This window comes from Pollachius pollachius, assembly GCF_949987615.1.
Source record: "Pollachius pollachius genome assembly, chromosome: 11".
Lineage (NCBI taxonomy): Eukaryota > Metazoa > Chordata > Actinopteri > Gadiformes > Gadidae > Pollachius > Pollachius pollachius.
Genome location: NC_136944.1, coordinates 16,911,124 through 16,923,344, shown reverse-complemented (window position 1 = coordinate 16,923,344; position 12,221 = coordinate 16,911,124). Strand labels below are relative to the sequence as shown.

At 41.0% G+C, this 12,221-nt stretch overlaps 1 protein-coding gene across 2 annotated transcripts; it reads left to right on the top strand.

The window, feature by feature from the left end:
• The first annotated feature begins 1,262 nt into the window (after positions 1 to 1,262).
• LOC307082703 (adhesion G protein-coupled receptor E5-like) lies at positions 1,263 to 11,638 on the top strand. 2 transcript variants are annotated; one of them, XM_079746350.1, is made up of 19 exons: positions 1,263 to 1,655; positions 3,088 to 3,165; positions 3,340 to 3,504; positions 3,682 to 3,837; positions 4,178 to 4,324; positions 4,675 to 4,797; positions 4,891 to 4,934; positions 5,038 to 5,142; positions 5,370 to 5,523; positions 6,205 to 6,327; positions 6,510 to 6,700; positions 6,996 to 7,163; positions 7,472 to 7,666; positions 8,048 to 8,265; positions 8,387 to 8,453; positions 8,544 to 8,635; positions 8,727 to 8,895; positions 10,169 to 10,261; positions 10,869 to 11,638. In XM_079746350.1, the coding sequence occupies exons 1-19, from the start codon at positions 1,628 to 1,630 to the stop codon at positions 10,908 to 10,910; spliced, it is 2,358 nt and encodes a 785-aa protein (XP_079602476.1). In that variant the 5' UTR covers positions 1,263 to 1,627; the 3' UTR covers positions 10,911 to 11,638. The 2 variants fall into 2 exon arrangements, with proteins under 2 accessions (XP_079602476.1, XP_079602477.1); XM_079746351.1 differs by lacking the exon at positions 4,178 to 4,324.
• Positions 11,639 to 12,221: the final 583 nt, after the last annotated feature.

Here is a 12,221-nt window from a genome sequence, read left to right as displayed (position 1 = left end):
GTGATTTTCTAGATTTTTTTTTTCATTTTGTCTCTCATAGTTGAGGTATACCTATGATGAAAATTACAGGCCTCTCTCATCTTTTTAAGTGGGAGAACTTGCACAATTGGAGGCTGACTAAATACTTTTTTGCCCCACTGTACAAGGGTTAGGGTTTATGTCTTGAGATCTGCCACACTGAGTCATACATTTCAATTCCTCACACGTGTGTGAGGACAAGACAATGTATTCCTTTGAAAAACAATTAAAATCGATAATTATGATTGCAGAGCAGAGACGTATACTTATATGTGCACTAGGACATACACGTAGGTATGCACAAACACATGGTTTAGTTTTCACTGCTGTTTTATTTCACTGTTCTCTTTGGTAGTTTCATGTAAATGATGTATTTAAACTGGTTAATCTTGGACACACAAACAGCCCTTCAAGCAAACAGCTGACATTTAAGTCTTTTTTAATCAAAATCAAACAGTAGACACACAGACCTCTTCCAAAGTGGAAGTTGACCAACTCTTTTTCTCTCAAAATAACAGTACAATGTAAAGCAAACACGAGTTCAACGACCTTCTTCATGATTTATCTAGAAAACCCATATAAAATAAAACTAGAGAAAAGGGGTCATGATCAAATAGAAACAATATTATCATGAACCTATAAGCTTCCGAAAATGATTCCTCGCCTCGATTGTCAATTGTGTATTGTGTGTCGGGGCGGATGGAGCCAAATGCATGCTGGGATTCAGTCGTATTATACCCATCACCACCACCGTTATAAAACCCATCAAGGCTGCCAATGGGAGGGCGTCACTAGGTCATTTGTTCATGTCTTAAACAATGAGCCATCAGCCCAGACTGGTCAAACCCTCTCTGACCTCTGTGTGGATCAATGCTACGCCTGTCAGCACCACTGAACATTAATTGAGGTCAGAACACTGAAGAAAAAAAAGGAAAAGAATAAAAGCAATATTGGCTTCTGACATTAGCAGTGAGATCATTGTCGTCACTGGGCCAGAGTCGAGGCTATCTCACACACACACCTCTTTCCACCCTCTCTTCCCCTCCACCTCTTCTCTCAGCCCGACCTGGCCGTTCTTTAAGAGAAGAAAATGCCAGTCCCTCCCCCGCTTCCTCCTTCTCCTCTTCCTCCTTCTCCTCCTCCTCCTCCTCCACCTCTTCGATTGGAGGGGAGGAGAGAACAATGTTGGTTGACAATTTGACAAACTGTGTCATTTCTCTTGGCGCCGTGGAGGGGAAATTACAGCTCAAGCAAGGTGGGGGAAAGAGAGAGACACCGAGAGTGCGAGGGACATAAACACAGAGATAAAGAGAGAGAGAGAGAGAGAGAGAGAGAGAGAGAGAGAGAAAGAGAGAGAGTTAGGAGGGAAACTCACAGCATGATTCACTGAAGTGTTTGCGTTACTTGTGGGTTTTATCTGTGGATGTCGGCACTTATTTGCTTCTCTAACCTAAGCAGTTCCACTGCTTATCTCACCTGAGGGCTACTTTTTTTTTATTAAGAGCCACAATTAAAAAAAAATGTTTCCACTTTAAAGAAGAAGACAATTCTCCATATATGAGAATAAGCATTTCAATTGGGATCATTTTAGCAGGTAAAGACTTAAGCCATGAGAACGAGGGAGCTGCTGCTTCTGGGTGAGTCGCACATCTGTTTCCACACACAGCAGTCACTTTTCTATGGAAAGACTGCCATGTGTTCACATAAAAAAGATTGTAAGGTAAAGCTGGCTGGCTGTGGCTGGTGGGCTGTATGTTTGTGTATGAATCTGAACTCAAAAGCATACATCTCGTGATTATAAAATGTGGTTGAAACCCAGATGTTTTTAAAAAAACGAACGCTGCAATGTAAATTGTAACACATGACAATACCATTCCCATTATATTGGACCAACGGACTAGTGTCAAAAAGCTGTTGATGACTACAAATTCATCTGTACACAGGTTTTCATGAATGTCAATCTACTAATGCAGCTAATGCATTCACTAAAGTACAACGATTCTGCTGTTGTTCTGATTTAACAAGTTTATTTTCTCTGAATTCTGAGAAGGTTTTTACGGAACCCGTAAAGGGACATGGGGTAAAAAAAATGTTTTTAACGTTTCTCGTGAGCACGAGAAAGTGTCTGGTGCGCACGAGAAAGCATCTGGTGCGCACGAGAAAGTATCTTGTGCGCACCGCATACTTTCTCGTGCGTAAAAGTTAACCTTTTTTTTTTTTACCCCATGTCCCTTTACGGGTTCCGTAGGTTTTCATTTAAAGAAAAATTAATAAAATAAAAAAATTTTACATAAAAACGTGTTTTTATGTATGTAGGCAAGAGATCAACACATACTAAATAATATTGAAACAACCAAAGGAAAGCTAAAATAATTATTGATTGAAAACAAACTGGCAGTGCACATGTGCTCGGCAGCTGCACTTATGGTGTTTGGATTTGAGGACCCTCCAGTCTGTCTGGGCTTGGGTTCACAAGGGGCTTCTGTTCTTCTCTCTTAAAAGTGATGTTTTTAAACCATGAGCTCATCCAACGATAGGAACCACTTTGACTGATATTAGGGACACACAGAAGATCTAAAGCACACACACACACACAAACACACACATACACATACGCGCACACACACACACACACACACACACACACACATTCAGACAAGGAAGCATTGAGTGTTGGTTGTCATGCACTCACAACAACATGACAACAGTGAAACTTATACTCTGAGAAAGAATGGTTAAAAGTGTGAATCTTAGCCGACCTAACACCTGATTGTGGGCTTTGGGGAAATCAACCATGAAACACTTACAAATATAATTGTTGAAACATCAACATACTTACTTTTTTCAATGCCTTATTTGTTTGGATTAAGTATAGGCACTTACAATAGACAATAGGCCTACAGTATGAATAATACAAATGCAATGCACACAAATTAATTCATAACAGACATCATTTTCCGAATGATGATAATATATTGAACGCCTACTGAATGTAACACACACTTACTGGTATACTGAAAATATGCGGATTGTTGAAAGTTTACTGAAAGGTGTCTTCTTGTTTTACAGCTGTTAACCTCTCCCTTGTCTCTTCCGCGTCTGGATGCCGTCATGGATTTAATTTAACCACCGATGGTGATTGCATTGGTATGAGTTGAAACCTGCTGTCATTATCATAGGCAATCATTTATGTAACTTTAGAAATTAGTCTTTGGCTGATCGTTAAAGAATACAAAAAACTATAATAACCTGTTATGAATATTTAACACATATTCACTGACACCTTTTCTCCCCCACCCCACCGCTCCTTTGGCCTGAAAGATTATGACGAATGCAAGGAATATGAGTACAGATCTGACAGTCCGTGCGGGGAAAACACACTATGTAAGAACACAAATGGAAGCTTCACCTGCAAGTGTGAGGATGGCTTCGAAACTTCAAGAATGGAGCAAAGCTTTGAGCCTGATGCGGAGGAAACATGTATAGGTAAAAACAATTTAAGCATCTAGATTTAGAAAAGCTAAGTGCTCAAAGCTTTTTTCTTTCCGTAAGCTATGTCTATTTTTAAATATTATCTTTTATTCGTATTATGCTATTATCACTATTATTATTTAGGAGGTTGCTAACCTGCCTGAAGGCTGATCTATTTTGTTGTACTTCAAGATATCCCCGAGTGTGACAGAGAAGAAGGCCTTTGTGCAAAGCATGGAGAGTATGCAGAGTGTCAGAACTCTGTGCCATTCTACTCCTGCATCTGCAAGATGGGATTCATCGCTTCCAGTGGGCTGGAGATTTTGGTAGACGATGACAAGTGTATCGGTACGAAGTTATTTTAATTAAAAAGACTGCGCCACTCCTTGCTTCTTCATGACCTGTGCTGACTTGTCCAATCAGTTTAACATTTTCGGAAAACGCTTTATATGGGATGGAGACAGACTGATCCGCAGAGAGAAAGAGATTGCATGATTTGGACAGTCTCACATTGCGACCAACGATCAGCCACATTTAGAAGAATGCGCACATCAGTAGCGCCACTGGGGGTTTGAGGATATTTCAAGAAAAATTAGAACCAAAGGCAAACAATTAGAATAAAACAACTGGAACGGGAGCCATTACTTATTTATCGTTTAACAATGTTGTTTGTTTTTTCTTCATTTAGATTTGAATGAATGTCAACTTGAGAATATCTGTGGGCCAAACTCCTCATGTGTTAACACTTCGGGAAGTCACCATTGTGAATGCAAAAAAGGGTTTGCATTGAGCTCTGGCAAAACCACTTCCGAGGGGCCTGCAGAGATATGTAAAGGTGAAGGCATAATTATATGAATGCATCGCAACGTGAAATAAATCTGGAGTGTCAATACTTGTTTATGGTATTCATCTAAAGCGAGTTAGCTACCGATTGCCATTAACAATAAGCTTGACTTAAAAACAATTTCTAGATGGCAAAATGCGCAAACATATCAGCAATAAATAACAACAAAGAACAAACAATTAAAAATCTTTCTTTGGCTTGTCCCAGCCATACCATTCCTAAATCTGTCTGAACCCTAATAACTTCTGCAGGACATGGAGGTGTTTGAGCGGCCCAGGAAACACACTAAAGCCTTTTTTATGTTTCCCCCTTTCCTCCCATTGATTCCATTCCCATTTTAGACGTATGTGAGATTGATAAGACAATCTGTGGAAATGGAATCTGCCAGCAGGGAAAAGATGGACATGTGTGTGCATGCCACACCGGATCCAGCAACTACGGCAACAAGAGGTCCCGTTGTGTTGGTTAGTCGCATTAGAATTGTACTATAACATACATTCTTGATTGGGTACGGTTTTTGAATAAACCTTACCACTGATTCACTGTACTCCCCTCAGAAATAAACTGTGGGGTGCTCACGAATGCTTTGAATCAACAAGAGGTATGCACCATATACCATATGCTCTTCTCCAACTTCTTCAGTAAATCCCTTCTGGCTGATGACGCCCAATAACTTCAGTGATCTATCTTTCCTTCCTATGTAGAGTGATCCAGATGTTACTAGTGTCCTAAGAATGTTGAAGAGCAGCTGTCTGAACCTAAGCAAGAGTGAAACTCCCACCAGCTTGGATGGAGAGGAATTTCTTGAGGTAGCCCAGTCATTTTGCTTTTCTGCCCTAATAATCAAAGTTCAAATATTATCTTTGAAAAGCCTCAAAACCACCACAGCACCCGGTGGTCCCTGTCAGCTGTCCACCACTGCTATGTGGGCAGACGTCACACAACATGGCCATGTGTTTAGACTGAAGAGAGTATCTGGCTCTGCCACGTTTCCTCCAACATGTTTTCATATTGCTCCCCCCCTAACCACCTCCAGAGGCTGTTGCCTATGATAGACAGGCTCCTGTCGGGCGGAACCGTCTTGGATAACAAGCAGGTATCCTTCATGCTGAGTGTAGTGGAGAGCAGCCTGGGCCTGATCGCTCCCTTCATGAGCAAGAACAGAACGCAGGTCTCCAAAGCTCACACAGGTAATGTGCCACACTGCCCATCGCCCACAGCTCCCTATAAATGGGTTCCCGGCATGTTCTATGTTTATCATGAAATGTCAAAGCGAAGGTTTAGTCATACTAAAAAAGAGTTCAAAATGTCACCTTCACTTCATCTGATTCAATTCAATTCCATTCAACTTTATTTCGCCATGTATACAGATACTAGGAATTTGATTTGGTCTTCTCCATGCAGGCAACACACAGTAAAACAGAAAGAGAAAAAAACAATACAATGACAAACAGTACCATTATGAGCAATAAATTAATAAGAATGGAGATAGTGCAGTGTTAAAGTGCAATGGAGTACAAGTTTAACAGTTATTTAGGAGGGCATGGGGGAAAAAACTGTGGAGGTGGTGTGATGTTTTGTACATAATAGCCCTGTATCGCTGTCCAGAGGGAAGAAGATTAAACAGACTATTGGCAGGATGAGAGGCATTAGGCATTGACAGCATTATCATGGACTGTTTAATGTGCAGAGGGAAATAATACCATTGACCATGCAGATGTTATATCCAAACAACTTGTCTGCCCTCCGTAGCAAGCCCCATATACGGTATACAACCAGAAAGCAGCAGAATTCTGTATTATTATTTTGTATTTCTATCTAAACGGTATATTGTTCTCTGTTTCCCCAAAATGTAATTGATGGTGTTCCAGAGTTGGAGCTGCTGCTGTTTAAAGGTCCTGGTTTCCCCCAGGGCCCCGTGACATTGTCAACTAAACATGCCAAGCTGCAGATGCAATGGGAAACAGCTGCTGGAAAAGACTCCACTTACCCAGGTCATCATCTATACCACCCATTCCATGTTCCATGACCGCTACCGGAACCACACACACAGGCAATGCAATCTACAGTGTACTTTTTAAATTAATTTGAAGGTGCATCACTTAATTGAGAATGTGTGTGTGTATGTGTGTGTGTGTGTGTGTGTGTGTGTGTGTGTGTGTGTGTGTGGTTGCAGGCTTTACAGCCCTGTCCTTGCTGAGCTACTCAACCTTGGAGAACTCCACCAATCGGTCCTTCAGTGGGATCAATGTAACAAAAAGAAACAGCCTTCAGATGAATTCTAAAGTGGTTACTGTTAAAGTTAGTAACCCAGACACTGCCGCCCTCCAAGTGCCGGTGACATTAACCTTCAACCATCTGCAAAGAGTAAGAAAGGGAATATAAATATTGTACCAATGTGTATACGTGTTAGATTGTTGTACATACCTAGTTACAATGTGTCTCTTATGTGCTTAAAGGTTGGCTGCAAATTGGTGCATACAAAGTATATGATAACGAAATTTAGCGTACAACTGTATTGGTGCATACTTTTAATGCACCAATATTTTGTTGCCAACAATTTTATGCCAAAATGTGTTCCTGGATTCCGTTAAGACTGTGTAAACCAATTTAGTACACTGATCATCTCTAACCTGTGGAACGTGGCGGTCTCATTTTGCAGACAGACAAGGCCAACGACTCGATCTGTGTTTACTGGGACTCGGAGGCCGACGGCGGGTCCTGGTCGACTGAAGGCTGTGACACCCTCCACTCAGGTGCTAACTACACGCTGTGCTCCTGCAAGCACCTCAGCAGTTTCGCTGTCCTCATGGCCCTTCACGACATAGAGGTGAGAGTCTTTTGGTGGTATTGAAAGGTAGGTGATGTCAGTCCCTCTGTCTGACCACCACCATCTATCTCTATACTCGTGTCTAAGCGGTCGTTGGTCTATTAATACCTTATTTCCATTTGCTTTGTCCGGCCGTCTGTATGTGTCAACTTTCTATCTATATTCCTTACTGTTTAATGGTCTGTCACTCTTTCTTTATATCTTCAGCTTTTTGTCAGGATGTCCATCTTGCTGTCGCTTTGTTGACATAACGGTCTATATCTGTCCATTTGTCTGTTCAATCTCTTGGTCTCCCCCTTCCCAAACAGGACCCGTATGAGATGAAGGTGTTCACCTGGGTGGGTCTGACACTATCACTGGTTTGCCTCTTCGTCTGCATCCTGACCTTCGCCCTGATCCGCTCCATCCAGAGCCCCAGGAACACCATTCACCTCCACCTGTGCCTCAGTCTCTTTGTCGCTAACCTGGTCTTTCTTTGCGGCATCACTCGCACAGAGAACCAGGTAACAGTGGGTGGTCCACAGTCTAGAATGTATGAAACGTTTCTAAATAGCAGTAGACATTGGTGGCAATGGCTGAAGGACCTGGCGGGGCGGCGTTTGGAAACTGTGACTAGTGGGGACTGGGTAACTGAGTAATACATTACTGGTGGGGACTGGGTAATGAATGGGTACTGAATGACTGGTGAAGACTGGGTAACTAATGGGTACTGAATGACTGGTGGGAACTGGGTAACTGAATACTACATTACTGTTGGGGACTGGATAACTTATGGATACTGAATGACTGGTGGGGACTGGGCGAATAATTAGATTCCACTGAGTTCTCGGCTCCCTGTATACCTTGCGTGTCTCTGAGTCTCCTCTGCCTCTCGGTCATGTCAGACCGGCTGTGCTGTGGTGGCAGGGCTGCTGCATTACTTCTACCTGGCGGCCTTCTGCTGGATGTGTCTGGAAGGCATTCAGCTCTTCAGGATGGTGGTCCTGGTCTTCAACACCAGCTTCCATACGGTCCGCATGATGGCAGTGGGCTACGGAGTACCGGCGGTGATAGTCGCCATCTCCGCACTGGTCAATTCCGGCGGATATGGCACAGAGAAAAAGTAGGCACATTTCACTAATGTGTGCCACGCGTGTGGTACGCATATGATAAACGGCAGACATTTTTATGGGTTCCTGGGATCACAGCTTGCTGAATAAATCAATTGATTTGTGTTTTTTAAGTTGCTGGTTGAACTTGGAAGGTTCGTTCAGGTGGAGTTTCTTCGGTCCTGTCTGCCTCATCATCACAGTAAGGAAAACCACCTGACAACGTTGATTATTTTTCTCTACCACTAGAATTTAACGACATTATATAATTGCCAACCCTTTTGACTTCCAGGTGAACATATTCTTCTTCTTTGTCACTGTGTGCAAGCTGGCACAGAAGTTCTCAAGTTTAAACCCAGACTTAGACAACTTACACAAGATCAAGTGAGTTTATGCACTCTGAGCTCGTGTCCTTTACAGCTCATTACTTCCGTGGATCTGATAAAGATTACCGGCTTATCATTTCTTCCTGCAGAGCTTTCACTATCACCGCTGTGGCCCAGCTGTGTGTACTTGGCATCACGTGTATCTTTGGCTGTTTCCAGTTTGGGAACGGCACGTTAGCCATGTCTTACGTGTTCACCATCCTCAACAGTCTGCAAGGCGTTCTGCTCTTTGTAATGCACTGCCTGCTCTACAAACCGGTTTGTTCATGATTTGTATTCAATTATTTGAGAATATATCAAAATTGTCTAGTTCCAAAACAATGTATGTATCTGCGTCTATCTCAATTATTTAGTAAATATTCAAATGCAAGGTGGTGGTATAATTAGGTGAGTGCTGCATGCAGCGCTTAACTATTGTTCTTTCTTTATTATTCTCTACAAATTTGGGACCTATCTCCCTCCATTTTCCACCTAGAGACTCCATTCAAATTTGAAGTACCAGAGGACGGCAGAGCCGTCCTCTGGTACTTCAAACTGTTTAAGACGTAACTAAATCAATTTTCAACCGTTTATCTTCAAACCATTTAACAAATCTACACACTTTTATCTTCAATAATATTTCAACAGAATATCGATATCATTTAAACTTTCTTCAGAATCACAGTTTTAGTTTCAAACCGTCATATTCTACAGTTGGTCCCATAGAAGCCGTCTGCCCATTCTGACACTTAAATTACATAAGACATCGTAACTCAATCATTTTTCAACCGTTTACCTTCGCTCAAACCATTAAACAAATCTACACACTAGTATCTTCAATAATATCCAAACGGTCGATATCATTTAAATTTTATTCAGAATCACAGTTTTAGTTTCATACCGGCTTCGTTTTCAGTTGGTCTCATTGATTTACGTTGACGCTGGAGGACGTTCAGGCACTGTTGCCAGATTGGGCTGTTTTTCTCGCTCTATTGGGCTACTTTTAATCACGCACCGGCTCGCTATTCTCTAACACACACACACACACACACACACACACACACACACACACACACACACACACACACACACACACACACACACACACACACACACACACACACACCAGCAGTGCAGGGCAATAAATTTGACCTTTCAGATTATTCAGTTCAATTAATTTTAGATTTCTGCATTTTTAGCAATGCTTTGCGCTTTTCATTCAGCGGTCACTTTATTTGTTTCCAAACATTTTTCTTAAATGGTGTGCATGTTTACATTGTTTACTACATTTAGACTTTTGAACTTTTGATCAAATCCATTCACATAATTTAAGCCTTTTAACATTTCTTTATGTCTTAATCTATGTGGCTTTATTAAAAAATATTTTCAACCTCACTTTGCACTACAGCATTCACCTCATTTTCTGCAGGAAATGCATTTTCTAGTTTCCTTATGTAATTGCTTGGAAAAACATCATGCATATACAAAGAGAAATGGGATTCCCTTCACAGTAGGAGTTTGAATTATTAATGCCCTTTTACGCCCCCTTCAGGTAAGAGAGGAGTATGGAAAGATATTCTCCAGATTCTTAACACCACAGAAGAAGTACTCAGAGTTCCCTTCCTCCCAGTCAAGCAAAGCACAGGTGAGAAATGTGAAGGCATCTTCAGTAATAAGATTCAATGTCTAGTAGCTCCGCAACAGTCATGAAGCAGAATTGGCTAATAAATGAGCACCACCATTACACCAGTAACAACCTGGCAACTTCAAGCCATTAAGGCGTAAAGTATAGTTCATACATTTGCATATTTTCTTTCTTTCTAGAATTGTGATCATATCTAATAATCGTTTAATATGAGTATAACACCTAACTGTAATTCATATATGTTGTGTCAATATTTTGTACCTGTCATCCTGGAAATCCCACACAATTTGCTGTCTCTAGTTAAACTATGAATCAGATAATGGCTGCCAACAAGTTCCATGTAGCAACATTTACATCCTCCCTTTGTTAAATGAAGACAGCTAGATTTCCCCGCTGCTGACATGGACACTTTAATCACTTCATTAGTGGAGGTGTGATGATTCACTGTGCCCTTCCCCCCCCCCCCCCCCCCTTTGACAAGAGCGAATACCGGCAAGACAGTTATTAAAGGCGTGCATTGCCAGGTTGAGCATCTTGGTGACTTGGAGTCGAAACAATCGGCATAGAAACAATATCCTTAAAATCTCTCTCTTTCTCTTCCCTTCAGAATTCCAAGAGTTCCAAGAACACTGGTGAGTCTGGCATTTGAAGTGCTGTCGGAAGGCTGAAGCTTGTAGAGTGGAGCTTTGTATGTCTTTGGACCCCCTCCAACGTCTTCGGGGAGTAGTTCCTGTTCTTATTCTCTATATATTTGTTGTAAAAATGTTTAAAAATGTAGCCTTCCTAGTAGCTGGTTGGTTGCACTGCAGTAATGAAAAGCCCTGCTGTTTAATTTAGCATATCCAGATATACTTTAGGTTCCCCCCTCCCCTCTCACTCTCCCACTATCCCACTTCCAGATCAGGTTTCAAATGTGTCTCTTTTTGTGAGTGTTTGTCCACAGGCACACACAAATGTAATGGAGGAATAATGGCCATTGAGTCAATGAATGAAACATCAATTTGATGGATGTTCTAAATGGTGAACTTTCATTACTCCATGAATGTAAATACGAATTCTCAGGGACTCTTAGTTTGACATTTAACCTCTGTAATGAAAATCTTATAGAGAGAAGTCTGTTGATGAATGTTTAGTTTTTTGTTTAGCAGTCTATGGTTAATTTTGTTTGTTGTGTACATAATTGTTACGCTGTATATAAAACACTCTAATTTCCTTGATTGAAAGTGGAAAATAGGATACAGAGATATGTTTAAAATGTACAGGCGTTTAGGCTTTAATAATGTATGTATGTAGTGCCAAAATGGAGTGATAGGATTGTTGATCAAGCTCTATCTTCACTGTGAAGAGACTCTTTAATAAAGAACCAAAAGACGCTGATTTCTGGGTATACACTGAGGAGTACCTTAATAATTGAATCATTAAGATATACATTTTAGCCCTCTTGATGTCAGATGATGCTGAAATGCTGTTTGTGGTAGCCTTGAAGCTCTGTCGCCGAAGACTCTTAAACATGACTTGTTTGCTGCACATTTTGTCCTTCAATGTGCGAAGGACGTTGACTTGTGCAATAAAACACAAATCATAGCTCTGCTTTCCTCACCTGAAGTGGTGTTTTTCCTAATAAATAACACAAACGGGATTGCTAGAACGGTGCTATGGGACCACTGCAAAGCTCAATGGATTGACCTGAACTGAATTGCAGGTGAAATATGAAGTTAATAGAACATAATTACCTTTAGAGGTGTGGCCTTAGGATTTATTAGGACATTAGTAGTTTTAGAAATAGGAAAGAAATGGCCTTTAGAGGTGAACCAGATTAATTATACACCTGAATTATTATTTTATGTGTATTTGATATTTGTTTCTCACAATTAAAAGAAAATATAACATTTGTAAAATGATTACCCTGGTGTGGTACCCTTCACTTTAAAGTACCCTGGTGTCTATACATAATATGATT

Coding starts and splice junctions, on each gene's coding strand:
- LOC307082703 (XM_079746350.1), top strand. CDS start 1,628: ATGAGAACGAGGGAGCTGCTGCTTCTGG. Junction 6,328..6,509: donor AAAAGACTCCACTTACCCAG/GTCATCATCTAT, acceptor GTGTGGTTGCAG/GCTTTACAGCCCTGTCCTTG. Junction 7,164..7,471: donor TGGCCCTTCACGACATAGAG/GTGAGAGTCTTT, acceptor CTTCCCAAACAG/GACCCGTATGAGATGAAGGT.